This window comes from Enoplosus armatus, chromosome 14 (assembly GCF_043641665.1).
Source record: "Enoplosus armatus isolate fEnoArm2 chromosome 14, fEnoArm2.hap1, whole genome shotgun sequence".
In the NCBI taxonomy this organism is placed as follows: Eukaryota; Metazoa; Chordata; class Actinopteri; order Centrarchiformes; family Enoplosidae; genus Enoplosus; species Enoplosus armatus.
In genome coordinates, this window is record NC_092193.1 from 13,972,665 (window position 1) to 13,992,363 (window position 19,699).

The window sequence follows — 19,699 nt, forward strand, 5'->3', positions numbered from 1 at the left end:
CTACAAGGCCCACAACAGGTGGAGCATAGTCGATAGTATAAGAAAAGGCACATACACAGAGTCCATTCTGTTGCTCCCGGGACCAGTTTGATTTATTGAACTCTGTTTTATTATTCAGTAAATCTACAATATACCAGACTCTGAAGATCTAATAGTGTGTTCATTACGGACAGTGTGGTGGGGGACCTGAACCCACCTGAGAGACCTGTTCAGCTCTAAAGATCACAGGAAGACTCAGCTGGGGGAACCATTAAAGTAGAGCTGAGTGGCAGAAAAGATTTCATCTGCTCAGTGTTCTTATTATTATCTTATTTAGATATGGAAGATTTAGGACTAAGATTTGTCAATAGAAATGGAATGAACGGTCAGAGTGACGCAGACCATGTGCCTACTGTTATTCACAGAGTTACTTCCTATACAAAGTGTCTGCAATGTATCAAGGACTGGGTCCCGGTGGACTACAAAAAGGAAACGATTCAACTTTTCAAACTAGCAGGACCTATTGTAAGTATTGGATTGGACACACACAAGAAGAATGTGTGCTTTTTTCTCTTGTGTATTTTGTTGTGTTATGGAGTTGTGATACTAGTCCTCTGAAAAAGAAAATAGAAATTTAGGTTTTTCCACTTTTTCTCATATTGTATTATGCATGTGCTAACAAAACTGAGACCACCTCTTGTATCTGATCTCAGTGGATTCAATACATTTTGGATGCATCCTGGACTTCCTACCAGAATACTGTGCAGCATATGTCATGTTTCAGCATGTTTCATATGTAGATGCTGCTTAAGACAGTTTTTTCCTGTCTTTATTTATTGTGCAATCAATGGAGACATGTTTGAACTGTGTGTTGTCCTAAATAGTTGTGGTGACAACTGTAAATATAATGAAGAACAGGTTCAGAATGAAAACTATTTGGAGAATTTGTCTGAACAATCATAAGCTAAGAAATAAAAGTGTTTGTGGAAAGTTTTGCTGGTGTGGCGGTTTAATCTCAATTAAGCTAATGGCTTGTAGACACACACAAACCTAATTTCTCTGTGACTTAAGGAATTTGGTCTTTTCTTGTATTTCAGCTAATTTCGCAGCTGATGGTCTTTCTCATCAATTTTGTCAGCGCAGTGTTCTGCGGTCACCTGGGGGAAACTCAGCTTGCAGGTGTGTCGTTAGCAATCGCGGTGAGAAAGCACAACTTTCCAACTGTTTGCATTGGCAGCTTGCTATCAGTCACTCTTTGCGTGAACCCAGAACTCTGTGTTTTGTGATCCACTTATCTGTATAGAATTAAGATATTTAAGTAAAAGAAGCGAAGCCACAATTTCAAAATACAGTGTTACATAAGATAAGTAAGTATGCAGCTAAAATGTTCTCTGTCGTTGTTACATTATTATGTATTATTATTATTGATGCAGTAACATGTGAGCTGCATTTTAATGTTGTGGTACTGTTATGCTGTGGTAGAACTAGTTTTACTCATTTTTTACACTGTTGGATGGTTTAATTTAATGTATAGCAATGCATTGTACTTTATATTCTTCTTATCGGTTTTTACAATCTTCATCTGCAAAAGTAACTAGTAGAATTGTACTTGTATGGATCAGAGTAATGGTGATGTTGGTTTTAAGTTTTGTGTGTGTGTTTGTGTGTGTGTGTGTGTGTGTGTGTGTGTTTTGAATGCAGGTTATCAATGTGACTGGTATTTCAGTTGGCACTGGTTTGGCATCAGCCTGTGATACACTCATATCCCAGGTACAATCTTGGTTAGGGTGCATTTTTCCATTCAAAGCCCTACCCATTACTGTTCTGTGTCTTTTCTTACAGTATTCATGTGCACGCCTGATCTGTGTCGTGTTTTGTGTAGACTTACGGCAGTGGAAACCTAAATCGTGTGGGAGTCATTCTCCAAAGAGGTGTTTTGATTCTGCTCCTGGCCTGCTTCCCCTGCTGGGCTATCCTGCTTAACACAGAGCCCATCCTACTCGCTGTCAAACAAAGCCCAGAGGTTGCACGGTCAGCATTCATTCACCAACGGCACATTCACTGCATGTCCAACACAATGTACAACATGACTACAGGGCCAGATTAATCTACTTGGGAGCCCTAGGTGTGAAAATACGATGTATTATGCCCCCTATTACTCCCGCTCTCTGTGTAGTGTATATGTATTAGCTAGTAAATAGTAGCCACCAGTAGTTTGTGCACAAAGCATTGTTCTATATTCTGAATGTTCTTCTCTGGCCACCTGGTGGATGATCTCTTTTAGCTCTGTTTTAATCTCCACTGACTTCTGAGAGAAATATCTGGCTTATTATAGGTGCTAAATTCTCCACAAGGTTCAACAGGTAGCCCCTCACTTCCTCTGTCTGCTGTTTGGTGCTGCAGTGGTGTACAGTGGGTTTATGAGAGCATTTTTGCTGAAACAACTGCCTGCTAGAAACAAGGTTGATATGAGCAGTGAGACTGGACCAGAGCAGTAAAGTTGGGGGCTGTAGAACCAAAACACGGAGAACACTGAGGGGAACTGCAGAGAAGGGGTAATTCTCTTTTGTCACTGTCATTTAAACCATTGTTCATATGAAAATATTGATTAGTGAAGCTTTAAAATAAAGGTGAATGGTTAGTATATGACATGATTAATATAGCCAGTTTAGCTAGCTAACATTTGTGGTGTTTCAATGCTGGTGAAGAGTTTAAAGTTGGGGAACTCATATACTTGTAAAATTAACACCCTCTGGCGGTGGCAACCACTTGCTGTCTGAGAGTACCTCAAAGTGAGACAAACTTTTGCTGGTAATTAAGAGTAGCACAAGTAGAGAAAAGTTAAAGTCAGAAAACGAACTCAATAATGTAAGTCATTAAGACGTGTTTGAATGTGGAGTTAACTACAATTAGCCACCATAAGCTACTGGTCATACCAGACCAAGTAAGACTGTAACTGTAAATGCAAAAACTCTGGATGTATTGAATTGATCACGGGTGTGTTTTACTGCTTATGAATTTTACTCCTAATTTGCAGGAGGAAGAAAGTGTTATTCTTTCTTTAAAAAGTTACACAGCCTCACTTTAAGGCGATTATCACTTCACTGCTACACAGTGAACCTGGTGCATTCAGGCCCTATGGGTTTGGGGTGTTGACCTTGCATGATGATGACCAGCAACAAGTTATTTCTGCTTAAATAAAAGTAACCTACACAAGTGCATATACTTTCCATTTACATGTGCATATTTTCAGAATCATTTAATTCAGTTTCACATAATACATACTTCTGTATGCTTGCTGTATACAGACTCTCCCAGCTGTATGTGAATATCTTCATGCCTGCTCTGCCAGTGAGTTCAGTAAACCCATAGACACAATATCCCTGTCCTTTTCCCGTGTTTATATTTTCAAGTTTTATTTACTCCAATTCACTGTCCTGTCTGCAGGTTGCTTTTATGTTCCAGCTGCAGGGGAGGTATCTACAGAACCAGGTAAAGTGCACAGCTACAGAAATGAAATGTTGTGACTATAACTTCTGTTCTATCTTCTATTGCTATGAAGGTCAACACGGTCCATGTTGTGCTTGAATTGGCAGGGTATTATCTGGCCTCAGGTGATAACTGGAGTCATTGGAAATGTTATTAATGCAATTATCAACTGCATCTTCCTCTATGTGCTGGATCTGGGTGTTGTGTAAGTGTACCCACCACCAGAGGTAGACAGTGTTGTATTGTATCACTGCTTGTGATTTGTAATGAGTTACTGTGCAGCAGGCCAAGTTTCAGATATCAGAGGTTATGAGCGTCAGTGAGAGGACACCTGTTCTTTTTAACTCTGTCGTAAACTCTTTTGAACTACAGTGGATCTGCAGCAGCAAACGCTATCTCACAGTCATCTTTGGCTCTGATCTTGTACATTTACATCCGAGTTAAGGGATTACACAAGGCGACGTGGTCTGGTGAGTTTTGACTGCTGACAGGATGATACATTTTTAATCCTGTGCTGTGATAGCAGAGCTGAAAACAGTCCTTCCAAAACATTTCAGCATATGATCTTTGGAAAATATTAAAATGTGTAAAGAGTTCAGAGTTAGTTACAAAACAACATTTTGTTCTACATGCTCTGAACGTGTTAAACTCTGCCGCCTAGGTTGGTCACAGGACTGTCTGCAGGAATGGGGCATGTTCATCCAGGTGGCCGTCCCCAGCATGCTTATGCTCTGTCTGGAGTGGTGGACTTTTGAAATCGGAGGATTCTTGGCTGGTGTGATCAGTGAGGTTGAGCTGGGAGCTCAGTCAGTTGTTCATCAGATGGTTGCTTTTGCTTACATGGTAATTGTGACGCAGTTTATTTTTGCAAATTGACTGGACTGCAAATTGTTTTTGTAGTTTTTGTGCACATGAAATTTCAGACATTTGCTATTTTTTCTTGTTTGGTGCTCAGATGTTAGAAGCTTCTATTGGCTGAAAGGGCAGCTGTAACTAATCCATAATGCTAAAAATCACTCTTCACTACAACTGATATTACAATGACAATGGATCTTTTGACAGTACCCCAATTGTGTATATTGTAAATTTCTCAGTATTGCCATACATTTCTAAACTTTTTAAGACTTCATAGTTCACCTTCACTACTTTTGCAGACGATCCAGATGTGTGTAGCAAGCCTCTGATAAAGTATTGCCACATTTGCAGTTTTGTTTGTTTCAAAGTTTGTTTTTTAAATGACACATAATAATTTGTGTCCATTTCTATACCACAGTTCCCGATGGGATTCGGGGTAGCTGCCAGTGCGCGGGTTGGGAATGCTCTTGGTGCTGGGAACATTGAACAGGCCAAGACATCTGGCAAGGTCTCCGTCATCTGTGCATGTAAGGACAAATGCATCCATGCAGGCTACCTTGCATTTGTGCAACATCAAGTCATGTCAATACCTTATAGAGTCATTGGGTTGGGAGAGTATGTCCGCATATTAAAGGTACACTCCACTAATTTTACACATCATGGGAAGTGTAGGATTCAGTGTTTTGGAGCTTGAATCAATCTAAATGTGAGGGTATCTCTGCCTATGACGCTTCGATTTTGACCGTTATTTTTTTAATCTGTCTCTTGTGAATACCATAATTCTGTGGATGTAAATACTAAACATCTGGAGTGTCCCTTTAAGTGTTAAATGTATAAATATGCATGCAGGACTTTTAAATACACTGCCAAGATTTGTCTATAGCTGGCATCTGTGTTCTTACAAATATTCAATCCAGTTGCAGTCTCCTGCTTTATTGGAATTATTCTTGGATCATCTCATAATGTGACTGGTTACATCTTTACAACAGAAAAGTAAGTATGGACTACTGAAGTGTATTCTTGTATCCATAAAATCCAACCTGAGTGGGGATTGAGCCTGTCTAATTCAGGGTTGATTGTTGTTTTCAGTGGAGTTCCCAAAATACCCTTTGAGAAAAGAAGAAAATACGAAGCATTTACAAAATGTCCTACACCGTGAAATTCCTGCTGTCTTTGCACAAAATATGCATTGCCAATATGCTAATGTAAATCTTTGTTTACATCTTTTAGAGAAATTGTTCAGCGGGTTGCAGATGTCATGATCATATATGGGTTCTTCCATCCTGCAGACGCCGTGGCAGTAAGGGAGTAGTTTGAGGATTATTATCATGCTAAGCACGGCAGACAGAGCCTGAGAGCTGTATTTGATGTGTGCAGGGTGTGACAGGAGGCATTATACGAGGAATAGGGAAACCGAGGATTGGGGCCATCTGTAACTTGGTGGGATATTACTGCATCGGCATTCCTATTGGACTGTCCCTGATGTTTGCTGCCAAAATGGGTATCATGGGTGAGGACAGACGAGACAAGCTATTGACACTACCATGTAACTAAAAGTCTTGGTTGAAGCAAGTTTGGGGGATGTTTCTTCTCTGTTACAGGACTGTGGCTGGGGCTTTTCATTTGTGTCACTCTACAGTCCACATTCTTTATCATTGTCTTGTGTAAACTGAACTGGAGAAAGGTCGCTGAAGAGGTGAGTGACCACACCTTGAAACTGCATCAAAAAATCACAGATTTCAGTGTTTTGCTATCATTTTACTTGGAGTGTAACATTAAGAACAAATTGAAGATTTAGAACCTAGGTTAGGTTTAGAACCTAACTTCACTTTTAAAGGTACAAATTTGCTAAGAATAACATACTGTACCCTGCACAATTCATGTTTTCTTTATCTTAGACTCAAATTTAGAAGGACAATACATCACTGATGTGGCCAGAAGTTTAAAGTAGAACTAAACAAAGTTCATCAAAGCAAATCTCCGCCAATTTTACACATTAAGTTGAGTTTTCTTTTCGTGAGGAGTACTATTCAGACTGTGAAAACTGTTTGTGTTTAACACAAAGCCTGCGTTGCCAACTGAAGGTGTGGAGTTTGAAGGACTTGGGCATTTACCAAGCAGGGAGTGTCTCAATCTCTGATGCATTTGTAAGTGGTTTGCAGTCAGTTATGTAAAGTAAGACGAATTTGTAGCAATGAGGCCAAAACCTGCAAAACTACCAGTGAGTAACATTATACACACACTCCCTGGTCTTTTCTGCCCTCTACAGTCAGAAGTAGGAAATGACACTGGACGACACTAACATCTTAAATGAATCAAAAGATCCTGTAATCGCAACTTCAAAAGTAACTGCAGTAATTTCCGTATAATAGTCCATGTCCCTGTAGATGAACAAAATGTATTTACTTTGGGTATGCAATTCAAACAGTTGTCATGATTGTGTGTGAACAGGCAATGTTGAGAGCAGGAGTCCAGGTCACAGAAAAGAAAGAAGTGCTGGCAATGGAAAAGAAGGGTAAATAAATGCTCGCTTCACTTTTCCGTCTTGCTGCATGCACTCCAGGAACATGCCTGCTGTGCAGAGTATACACAACTCCATGTCTTCCCCTCTCTGATTAGAAAACGCTCTTACAGGTCGGAGAGAGTCCCGGGCCAACATTATTTCATCTAACGTACTGAGCTATGAGGATTGGAACTCAGACCTGCAGGTGCTCGGTCCGGGTCGTGACGAGACAGCCGATGCTGCAGTGCCACGGCCTCTGTTGGTCAGGCAGCTGGTGCTGCGTCGTGGCCTGACTGTGCTGTTCATGGTGCTCATCCTTGCAGCTGGGATACTCACCAGCAAAATGCTTCTCAAACTGCTGACATGAACAATACCAAACTGACTGCTGTCTGTCTCAAAGCAGCGTGGTTGCATAAGGTGGTACATACAAAGTCCAACTCTCATTATTTTCTTTTTCCAGATTCCACAACGTAATATAATATTTCTTTCCATGTGCTATAAATCTCCAGGTCTCATTGTGCAGATACTCCTGTAGATTGATACGTTATGTTTTTTATATGTTTTGTAATTAATGGAACACCATTTTGTATGTTTTTGTTTTCACTTTCTCTGAGGGTTATGTTTTTCCTTAAAAAAAAACAATATGAAAATCTATGACATTTTGGCTGATAATAAAATATAATAGTATACATAATAATAATGATAATTTAAATTTATTGTCAATTAATTTTCTCGACTCAATTAACCGACTCATTGCTTCAGCATTAAATATGCCTAATGCACATTTTTCTCCTCATTTGGTGGCATATGTTGTGCTATATAATAAGTGGTAATATAAGCTATGAATGAAGTACACTTTGTCAACTAACATTTTAATCAATCAAGCAGTGTTCCCTTATTCTTAGAAGTTGATACTTTTTTAAGTAAAAGAAAAGCCATGAGTTGTTCCAGCAGTTGAATCTTACTAAAAGCCACTTGAATGCACCAGTGAGATTTGGGAGATTTTACAAAGAGTGTCTGAAAGCAGCATGAATGTGTTTGTTAAGAAAGCGTTAAATCATATTGGTCTGCCTTCTATTAAGACATCCACTAAGACCCAGAAAAACACCAAGGAGATATGTCCCTCTTCAAACTAATAAATCCTCAGGGCTCACTTTAGTTTCTCATAAACATTTATTCTGTTGCTGCAGTACCTGAGCGCACCCATACTGTCCGTGGCACTGCAGCTTTAACGCTGTAAAACTACAACACGTGGATTTATTCACAGTTACGAACCAGCGTGTTTTATCCACTGGCGTTAACGAGGGATTCGTAAGTAGCTAAACAAAGAATGAGTAATTCACAGTCAGTTCTGTGTATGGCTGTAGTCTGAAATCAAGTAAATGAACTGAATTGTAATTGAATTTAATTCAACAGCTGGGCAGTATACTCATCCCCGCATGCGCCGTGTCCTCACTCACACTGTGCATGTAGCTATTTACGGAAATGGAGTTTCAATCCGAAAAATTCAGTTTATTGTGTTCAGTTCACAGCTCGAATGTTTAAATGACCAACGTTTGTGCCTGTTTCCACGACACTCACATTAGCCTTAGCACCAGCCATTGTCACTTCAGTCCTTTAATGCTAACTTAGCTACCGTTAACGGCTACCTAACCAGTCCGTTAACGGTAGAATGTAAAACGATCACGGATCTATTATGAAAACGATACGAAGCCGCCGGAGAGAAGGTTAACGTCCAAGTGATGTTTCAGGAGAAATAATGGTACCAGGCGGTTGTAGATGAACAAAAATATGATTTAATGCTAACGTTACCTCAATGGAGTAAGGATTGTCGGAGGACAAGCTAGCTAGCTACAGTTGTTGCATGACAGCTTCTGCTCGTTAGTGGACGGCAGTGAACGCAGTGCAGTCAATGAGCTACGAAGGACTTCCGGGGAAGTATCACAGACTTCAGTATAACTTCAGTATAACGTTACAGGAATTGAAATCGCGTTAATGTAAACTTTTGAATTGTGTGTGAAAGACAGAATAATACCAAAATGAATTTTACGCCAAGAGATATGTACAAATGGAAATTCTAAGCTGTCTGAAATAAATTCTAAGCAGACAACTTTATTGTCCCTGAGGAGCACTTCAGAGTTCAGAGTATGCCAATAAAGGTTATTTGAATTGAAATAAAAATATTACCCATCTTGGATTTTACATGTATTGGGTAAATAAATGGAAATGGCCCACACTTTATTGGAGTGTGTTGTGTTTTTTGTACTAACTACCTGCCTGACATCAAGTTTTTTACTCCTGATAAGTCATCAGGAGTTTACCTTCCCTCTTATGATTTTGTATTATGAGCATTTTTACATTAACAAACTTATTGAGCTCTGAATGTCTGAATAGATGGATTCAGGCAGCAGAACTAGACATGTACACATAGTATGATGGTTCCAGGATCAAAGCTAGTTAAATTACAGCCACAATGAAAGCAGTTAAAGGTGTTTTATTCTGAAACAGATAATATTTCAATGTTTTTTTTCGTCACATTTACGTGTCACAGAGAATATGGACTACCTGCCAGATGACAACTGCAGATACAAAGACGTTGACTACTGGGATGAAAGATACAAGACAGAGCAGTGTTATGACTGGCTGGGCTGCTTCTCCAAATTCCAGCACCTTCTGGAAAACCACGTCAAGAAAGAAGACTCTATTCTGATACTCGGTTAGTAGTTTTTTCTTATTCGTATTTCTGGTAGCCTGTTCTCGTCATCTTCTCACTGCACAATGCTGTATAAACAGAAAAATGAGACACAAAGTTTTGGGAGCATCCTGGTAAATTAGGCGTCCCCCACTTCGAGTGCAGCCAGGGATGAGTTGCAAGTCAGTGCTCCTTTGTCCTCAAAGAAAAATCCTGTTGGCTTTGTGTTGAGTGTTATTTCTGGCACAAAGTCATACAAAACATACTGTATTCTCCTTATGAAGGACAGGTTGGGTCTTGAAGTGAAATTACCACAAATGTCCACAAGATGTCACTGTTACCTCAAAAATATAGCCTGTTCTCTTGGACTCCGCACGCCCTGCGGTACCTGTTTTTAAATGGTTGTGCAGCTCTGTAAAACATGCCACAAAAACATTTGAAGCATGAACACTGTGATTTGGCTGCTGAACATATGGTGGGCCTGTTTGTGAATTGGAGATGTGCAAAATATGAAGCAAGTGGCTTGAGAGCCATTTTTTCACTATTAGCACAACATTTTCAGTGGCACCCTCTTGGTTTAATATTTATTTTAAGCCAGAGTAAGAATGTATCTGTTCATCATTTCCATGTTAAATCGTTATTTACCTGCTAATGCTGATAGAGAGTGTGCAGCTATGGACCTGTGGCTCTTAATTTGATTGTTGGTCAAAACAAGCATGTTTTGAAGCAGGTGCAGCTGTTCACTTTGATGTAGTCGTTTTTAATAGGATGCAATAATTTGCAGATTCTGGACCATTGAAAGGTTGTAAGTTGTTTTAATAATTAGTTTTCTTGTTTATCATTAGGATGAGTTATAGGCAGATGCCAGTATGCTGAAATGCCAGCTTTAAAGTCTTTTGTTGTTAGACTGTTATACCTCCACAGAAGCATAGAGGGCTATGGTGGTCTATATTTTTCTGATGCAAGCCTTGTTTATGTATGCTCAGTGGCATTTACGTGTGTGTTTGTGTGTCAGGGGGGTTTGTTAAATTTGTGTCAGGGAGTGACAGGGGCTTCTGCTGTGTGAGTGGGTAAAGGGGGACTGACGAGGTCGTCAGAAGTTGGGTAACCTCTCCGTGTTTTGCTGCTGTCTAACTCCTGCAAGACTACAGTGCCACGATACAGACAACTTTATTATACCCAGAGGTCTTTTTTAATTTGGATGACGGTGGTCTGGTGCTGGTTAAAAATGAGTGAGAACAATGACAGACTGACAGACACAGATAGTATGCAGCCTCACTTTTTCAGTGTGCGTCATAGGCACACCTACAGCAGAGGCGTGAGTGGGCTCTGGAGTCTGATATATAAAATATCTTCTCTTGCCTCTCTCCTGCGTTACACTGCAGCAGGCAACACCAGGGCAGGCTGCTTTCTGCACGCTGATTTAAACCCAAAGGAGAGCCATTATATCGCTTGAGAGCTCTCATCTCGGAGGGCATCTCTCTCTCTCTCTCTCTCTCTCTCTCTCTCTCTCTCACTCTCACTCTCACTCTCTCTCTCTCTCTCTCTTTATACCTCTCTCCTCCTGCCATATCATAGAATCACACGTTTCTGTCACCAGCACGTGTTAATGTCCTCTTCAACAACACGCATGCACAGATAAGGAGCTATATAGAGGAGCCTACCGTAAAGATGGTTGAACCCTCACGTGTTGTATAGACATGAAGAGCTCTTAAAAGCACTTAAATATCACCACGCTTGGGCAAACGCCTGCCACGGTTGCACACATCTCCCGGCTACCCTCACTTGTCAAGTCTATAAAACCAGGGAGACTATTGGCTCGTATAAAGTGACACAATACATTACAGTCACTATAGGGGGGCCAAGGCATAACTTGGCAGAGAGAAGGGAAGACGTAAAGAAAGTCTCAAGGCACCACAGTGCTGTTTGTGTGTGATGAGTGGATAAAGGAAAGAGAGATGGAAGTGAGGTAAATAACTAATCAGGTTTGGTCCTCTCAACTGTCTCAGATGGAGGTCATTTCCATTAAGATCATCTGTACAGCACAGAGAGAAAGATGCAAGGGAGGGAGGGATGCATAGATAAGGAGAGCTAGAACACTTTGCTGCATACTGATGACAGTTTTAATGTCTTTCCTGTTTGTTCCTGTATTTTTTTTTTTTTTACTTTGTTTCAGTTTTGTTCCTCTGCTTATCTGTACAGTTTCATACATGCATTTTGCTGACTCTCCGTCACTCTCCGTTTACCTGCTTTCTCCCCACCCGTCCTCTTTCCGCCTGCTTTTCTAATATCTGGAGAGACCGGCTTCCCCATCACACTGTTTTTTCTCCTCACCCTCTTAGTAACCGACCTCTACTTTCAGTGTTATTCTTTTTTTTGTCATGAACTCCTACTCAGCAGTATCAGCCCTCACGTCTAGACTGTAACCACACATGATCCTGTCTGTGTATGTCAATGGATTTGCGATAATCTGGGATAAAACTGGATAATGTAAGCATGCATGATCAATGTTGCTACTGAATTCTTTTTGATAACTCGCCAACTTTATTGTGGCAGTAGGATCATAATAGTTCTACTTTAAAAGATAAGTTTGGTGATATTCTATATCCAGGAAATGGCCTCCTCTCTTGTTTGTTTCTGTATTGTCAACAAATCTGAAAAACAACAATGAATTGATCCAATGAACATGTGTTGTTTGTGTAGCCAAAGCCTGATGTAGGTTATTTCTCAATAGACCTCCATTGTTGTCCAAAAGCAACTTTATACCAGCACCAACACTTCATTATGATAAACTTGAGCATTGTAGTTTATTTTGAGCCAGTACACCACACTGCTGCTGTAAATACTCATTAGAGCATCAAAGCCACAGTGGAAAATAGCTCGAATAGATACACTATTTACTGCCGTTTGGGTTAAGTTACTAAAAACCACAGTACCCAGCTGAAATTATAGGTTTAGGAAAATCAGAAACTATTGAGAGATGCATGAACACAGTGGTGGTTTTGCTTTTCGTGGGATTTGTTGACAATAAAAAAAACATCTCCAGCATTTCCTTTTAATACTTAAATGAGTGAAAACAAAAAGAATGTTTTATGATTTTTATTCTCTGAAGAAATGGTAAATGTGGACAGGCAGATATATATTTAAAAGCCATTTTTCTTGTTTTATAAAAAAAAGCAGCACTGTGGCCATGTTCACTCCATCTTGGATGGATTCTCGAAAGTAGGTCCAGTATTGATCCTCTACTCCCTCGCAATGAACAAGGTGGTGAAATCATTCATAATAGCATATCGTGTTTAGAAGCTGCACTGCCCACTCAAACTCCCACTTCAGCCACAGTGACATTAGGTCAGTGTTGTTTTGCTTTAAAATGATGCAGAAAGTTGAAGTTGCTCAATTACAGCGCAGTACCATTTCTTGGAAGAATGATATGGACAACCAGATGCAAAAGGGAACATAAATATTGGAGTGTGATGACTTATGAACAGGCCTACAGTTATGAAACAGAAAGCACTGCTTGCACATTTCCAGTTTGTAAATGGAAGGTAAACTCCAGCATTGGTGACAATGGAATATTATTTTTAAAGCACTGTTTGTGTCTCATATGGCCTCATAATGTGACATAACTATGCTCATTACTGGCCGGGCCGTCTGCATGGTAAGCCGAGGGCCCGGGGTGGTGTGTGTCATAGCATTGCGTCAAGCAGTCCCTGACCCTCCACCTGACCTGTGTGTGTGTGTGTGTTACTAACATTACGGGGCATTAGCAATGATCAGCTCGCACACGGTCCGGTTCCCTCCCGCCTGCCACACAGCCACAGCTCCTTCTTTGACGGCTTGCTCCGGGCCGCTGCCAGTGATGTAATGACCCCACGTCTCCCAGTGGTCAGCGCTCATGCCTTGTTCCTCAAGGCGAGGGGTGATGATGTAATGGCTCTGTTCTCCAGCCGTGAGTGGGGCTGAGATGTGTGTGAGGTGGTATCCCTGGAGTGTCTATCTTCCTACCATGCTCTCTACATGACGCAAAATCTCCACAGTCAGACCAAGAACACCTACCTTTCACTGATCACAGGGCTACAAAACATGTGTAGGTGTTCTGTAGCATCAGTGCTGTTTATCTGAAGTGCTTGGTAACACACAGTAGGTTATTCAGGGGAATACCTAGAATTAGTTTTCTCAGAACAGGACACAGGCAGACACACATGCACAAAATACTCTGTACAGTGTGTGTATTGTCAGATTTTAACTTAATAATTATCTGTAGGTTTTGTTAAGGTTTGGTGAAGTTATGGGTTTGCATAACCCCCAACCCTTTACATAGGCTAGACTTGTACCTGTATAGCCTGTGTATCAATGGTTGTTTAAATTCTGGCCGCAGGTGTGTGTGTGTGTGTGTGTGTGTTATGCTGCACATGAAACAATTGATTAATCGATTAGTAAATTGACAGAAAATTAATCTGCAACAATTCTGGTAAATGATAATTCGTAAAAATGCCTGACGTTTGCTGGTACCTGCCTCTCAAATGTGAAGATGCTGTTTTTTCTTGTCCTTTATGTGTGAAAGTTCATTCATGACCTTTTTAAAAATAGTGGCTGCACAATGCCCACTTACCAGCTTTTCTTCCAGAGCTTTCAACTGCATCAAACGGTCTTCTTCAGCAGATGACGAATAAGCAAACTTTTGTCTGCTGATGAAGAGTGGATTGTGATTTCAGAGGTTTGTCAAATTATATTTCTTTTAGTATTTGAGTGTTTTTTTGGGCGAGAAAGTTTGGGCACCTTGTTGTGGACATTTAAAACAAACAATGAATCAAGAGTATAATCAACAGATTAATTGATAAGGAAAATAATTTTGAATGCAGCCCCATTGTGCTTGTAATAGACTTGTAGGGTATGTTTTACCCTCCCTAAATGTCCTGCATTGCTCCCTCTTTTTAGCTCACCTACTGGCGTCACTGTCCCGTCTCTTTCTGGGTTCCCTCAGCTCCTGAGGGTGATGTAAGCGGTGTTTATTGGCAAAGGAATAGTGAAAGACCATGAGCGACTGACTGTTCAGTCAGCTGTTGTGTAACTATGTATGGCTCAGTGCCTTGACAACAGTGACATTATGCCTTTTTATAAACAACATTACTACATGCTAGCAACAATGTAAAGTCTTCCCTATGTCACCCTCTCTGCTTCCTGCTCGCCCCACATTGCCCATTCATTCCTCACACGTCCCCTTCTCTCCCCCTCCATCACATCCCTCTATCACCTCCTGACGCTTCCTCCATTTCCTCCTCGCTGTCTCACCTCTCTCTTTCCTTGTCGACCATTGCCTCACGTACACCTCCCCCTGCTTTCCCCTTTTCCTACTTGTCAGTATTTGGTATCAAAGACGTCCACCTGTGCGCCCGGAGCCAGTCTGGCTATATATAGCTGGAGCAGAGGTGTTTACAACAGTGTTGTGAGGGCTGTGGGAGCTGCACTTTTCTCAGGAGAGTCCAACTAACTGTTGGTGGGCCATTATGTTGAGCTACGGCTCATTCAGAAATTGGCATCCCAGTAGAGATGTGCACAGTTCTGGGGTAGCTACCTGTCACTGCCGATATTCAATGTGTTTAATGTGTAATACACAGAATTATTTATGTAGATTTAGACAGTTGTGCTACTGAGTAACATTCTCCTACCTCATGCTAGAAGATTCTGCAGGTCAGATATACAGTTTTATGTTTCTGTGCTTGCTTACCCACGTACATGAGAGTGCACTGGTTGTTGGTAAAGCTATGCAGTACTTGGAGGAAACTGGAGGAACATATAGGCTGAGCAGGAGGATTTCATTTCAGTGTTAACAGGGAGATCTTAGGTGGCAGTGCTCTCACATCCCTCTTTTTCCGCAGTGTTAGAAGTGCACACACATGCACATACACACACGCACACACTGACACAAAATGCTGATGGGATGGAAAGTCACTGGCAACACAGAGAGCATGGGGGGTAGTGAGAGAGATGTCTTAGCAGCTGTCAGAAGATCCAGCTGATATCAGATATGCTGTTGCTCATGGGAAGTTCAGCCCTCCTTTCTAAACTTGAGTTTCTACATTTTTCCATGTAACCTTTCCCTCCCTTTTCTCCTTATTGGTGTCTCTCCCGCTATTTTCTTTCCTACACCCCTCTCCTTCCTCATACCCATACTCCTCCATCCATTTCATCTTTTTATTCTTTTCCCTCTTTCATGTCTCTCACTCGCAGGACAGACAATCACATCACACCTCCTCCCCACACTTGGAATAACAGCAGCAGCGAGGAACGGGCAGCTTTCAGAGGAATAATAGAACCAAGAGACAGGCCTCGGCCATTTCACGCTTGCCCTTCCTTTTATTGATTGCAGCCCTTCCTTCCTGTGGCGGCTGGAGGCGGAGCACGTCTGATCAGATAGGCTTGTATCAGCTCTGTCCTCCCCTGTCACTGCCCTAGTTTGTGCTGGCAGTTGCCATCCAGCTTATTCACGGTGGCGTTCAAGGAATATATTGGTTTAATGTATTTAACAGTGGCCTAATTCTGAAGTGACTGCATGGTGTCTCTGATAAGTTTATATGTTAATCAGACTGATGTCATGGTCTTGCATTGATGGTACAGAAAGGTTTGCATGTCTTGTAAGGTAATAAAGAGCAGCAATGAGGTAGTGATGTTGTTTTTGGATTAAACAGTTTGTCAGGAACACAATGATGCAGAGATAAATGGAGCTGGCTCAACAAACAAAGGCAGTAAAGGTTGTTTAGTCTGCAGTGTCCTCTGGCCTCAAGCATAGGGAAACATACACACACATATATGTGTATATATATATACATATATATATATGTACTGTCCATGCACACACAAATCTGTATATCACTGTCAGTCTTTACCCATGAGTAACTGCAGCAAATACGAACCTACAGCAGATGAGGTGTGTTGCGTGAATGTAGGGTGGGTTGAATGAATGAATGAATGGCTGTAGGGATGAATGAATGAATGAATGAATGAATGAATGAATGAATGAATGGAAGAAAGAGGAACAGAGGAGGTGGAGGAGATTGTAGTTTGAGGCGGATGGATCCTTACCCCCATCCTCTCTCCATGTTCCTCTCTCTCTCCTCCCTACCCTCCCCCTCTTCTCAGCATCCGGATTGGCTGCTTTCAGTTTTCAGGGAGCCCTCACCATGCAGCAGTCAGTAAGTCAGTAGGGGCAACCCTCCCTCCATCCCGCCCTCTCCTCCTCTCCCTCTCTCCCCTTCCTTCCTCCCTAGTTTTTACCGCTGTAAGGAGTGGTGCTGTTTATGAATGAGCCTCAGAGCCGCAGAATGTGAATGAAAAATAAGAGAGGGAGCGAGCCGATCAGGGTGCAGGCTGAATGAAATGCAGCAAAGCTGGGAAGAAAAATGGAGGAAGGATGCTGAATGAAAATCACAAGGGTGGGATGGAGCGGAGGAGGTGGTGGTGGTGGTGGGCGATAGAAATGAGGAGAGAATGTAAAGTTTTGTTGGAGAGATAGCCAGGCTCCAATTGCTGTGTCCCTTTAGAGCTGTCATCCTATGTCCACCCTCATAGGTATGCAGATCAGGGGAGGCTGGGAAGGAGGATACCTGGATCGGTGGCTGATTTGCCTATGAGCCAATGGGAATCTCCACTACTAAACTAACACACACATACACATGCACGCATACACACATATACACAGCTTTCTCTGCAAGCTGGTGCTCCGTGCTTTGAATAATAACGGGGTTACCCGGGCAACCGGGCTAGGATGATCGATGGGCTTGGCCCTGATAAACAGAGCACAGAGGGAGTGCGCTTGTGTGTGCATGCGTGTGTGTCTGTGTGTCACAGGGTTTCTGATGTCGCAGTGGGAGTTTCTTTGTTCTGGGACAATTAGAAGATATGTTATTACCAAATCTCTTCAGACCTGTGATTATATGTGTGTGTGGGTATGTAGACTGCACACAGGCTAGCAGGATGCATGCGTGTGTGTTTGTTAGCGGCAGTAGAGGTGTGTTTGCTGTTTGTGTGTGGACGTGGAGATTTTTTTTTTCAGTGAATGACTCCATTCTCAATGACACTGAACACCCTTGGTGAGAGGGCTTACGCAAGCGGACTGTGGGGGTGACCACAACCACACACACTCTCCTGGCTCATTCATTTACGGTAATAACGTGGCTATCGGAAGGGGAGAGGCTACGCGGCTGTTACTCAGCCCCACACAGAGTGCAAATTATACAGCTAGTCAATCTGAGTCTGACTGGCTACTTGATTTGATTAAATGCGTGCTGCATACAAGTACATCTTTACAAGTGCTGTTGAGGGTAAGCTAGCCTATGGGAAAACATAAAATGGGATGGATGAGGGTGGAGAACAAAAATGTAAAAGATGTGAGGATAGTGAAGGGGGTAAAGTGAGAAGCATTTAGTAAGTGACATACTGGGAGATAGTGGTGAAATAAGAGGAGACACATATTCAGACACGCATAACAAGGACAATTTAATTAAATCATAGCTGCTTCAGAAAGTGTCATAATACACTAAAACGCAACATAAAACTGGCATGAGCAGTTTTTGTCTGTATTTGTTAGCACATCATAAGCAGCACAAAAGCATATTAGAATTCCATCTATGTTAAATTAGTCATAAAATGTTATGATACATTTTGAATGTACTGTATGATAAGGGAATGGAGCAACTGTTCTGTATTTACTACGAGAACATACTGTATACAGTATGTATGAGTACCACAATGTCTGATGAGTAATTCAGCCAGCATTAAAGGGTCAAGTTACCCAAATTACAAAAACAACATATTATACAACCCCTATTGGTATCTAGTTATACAGATAGTTATTATAGAGATATCTGCCTCCACCCTAATACAATGGTGGTGAGTGGAATTTCATTTGTGGTGCTCGCAGCATTGATGCACTACATTTCAAATTTCAACAAGCAGTATCTCTTTCCAGAAACAATGTCCCCAATAAGCTGGATAATCCACCAAACACACTGTCAGGAGTTTTCATAGGGACTGTTTAGTTGGTGGAAAGTGGTTCCAATGGAAACAGTTCACCTTAAGGATTATCCAGGAGTCCAAAGTCCAGATACTGATAATGAAAAGATAGTTTGCTCTTGAGTGTTTAAAATGTCATTGTCAGCACAGAGAGAAGAAGAAGAATTGCTTCATTCCTGGGGGGAAATTATTATTTTTCTCTCCATTGCACAGTTTACACACACATCGTCGTGCACACACAGGACCCATACACATACAATTGTGGGGACAGATGTTAGAGTGATGGGGCTGCCACAAAGCGGTGCCCCCCGAGCAGTGGTTGGTGCCGAGGAGGTGAACTGGCCCCTCTCCAGCTACCAGTCCACACTCTGTACTGTGGTCTGTGCTGTCCCTACGGACAGAGCTACCGCCGCCCTGAACACAACTCAATTTACCTCCATTGTATTGGGGTGGAGGTAGAAATCTCAGAGATGGATGTCTCCATGGCTACGTACCACTAGGAGTAAGTGAGGTAAAATAAAAAACGATTGTTGTAATTCAGATGAACTGAACCTTTTTAAGTGGTTTCAATTTGACTATTTTAAAGGCCCGGTACACAGTATGCTGCACAGCATCCTTTCCGCTCGTCCAGAGTCCACATACTACAGTCGCATTTCAAATGCAGCCAAGCTTGAGTGCCTGCAGATGTGTTTGGCTTTCATGAAACTGTGAGTCTCTTGGAAATTCATTGGTTTTATGTTACAAGCACAATGTTCTAACAAAACTGTGTGAGTCTCTTGAGGCTGGGGAATATATTGGTGATTGGCATTCACACAGCCTCCTCTGTCTGCACTGCACACTTCTGCATCACATTAACCTTGCTGCCTCCCTCCCTCCCCTCTCTCTCACCTCTTGTCTTCCCTTCCTCCCTATCCCTTCTCTGCTCCCCCTCCCCTGGCAGAGAGGAGGAGGAGGAGGAGGAGGAGGAGGGAAGAGTAGCTGCTGCTGAGAGGTGCATCTGCAGCCAAAGTCGCCTCTCAAGAGCTGAAGTGTCATCCTGGAGCTCGCTGTGCATTTCTCGCAAAGACATTATGTCGACCTCAAAGACGGGTCTAGAAGTGTATTCAGAGTCGCACTGCTCTTTTGTCATGAATACCAAGAGACAAGCTTCTCTTGCTGTGGCAATCGCT

At 41.8% G+C, this 19,699-nt stretch overlaps 2 protein-coding genes across 2 annotated transcripts in view; both read left to right on the plus strand.

Annotated features, from left to right (window-relative positions):
• The first annotated feature begins 357 nt into the window (after positions 1 to 357).
• On the plus strand, positions 358 to 7,193 carry LOC139296398 (multidrug and toxin extrusion protein 1-like). Its single transcript, XM_070918799.1, has 16 exons — positions 358 to 504; positions 1,077 to 1,178; positions 1,681 to 1,749; positions 1,862 to 2,010; positions 3,288 to 3,330; positions 3,427 to 3,471; positions 3,576 to 3,673; positions 3,841 to 3,938; positions 4,130 to 4,311; positions 4,742 to 4,850; positions 5,241 to 5,316; positions 5,554 to 5,623; positions 5,701 to 5,833; positions 5,925 to 6,019; positions 6,775 to 6,838; positions 6,958 to 7,193. Exons 1-16 carry the CDS (start codon positions 358 to 360, stop codon positions 7,191 to 7,193), a joined length of 1,716 nt encoding a protein of 571 aa, XP_070774900.1.
• A 2,189-nt stretch (positions 7,194 to 9,382) lies between these two features.
• The window catches only part of ece2a (endothelin converting enzyme 2a), a 67,645-nt gene continuing 57,328 nt past the window's right edge, over positions 9,383 to 19,699 (plus strand). Inside the window, exon 1 of the mRNA XM_070919615.1 lies at positions 9,383 to 9,542. Within this exon, the coding sequence (XP_070775716.1) occupies positions 9,383 to 9,542 (160 nt within the window). The remainder of the gene's footprint in view (positions 9,543 to 19,699) is intronic.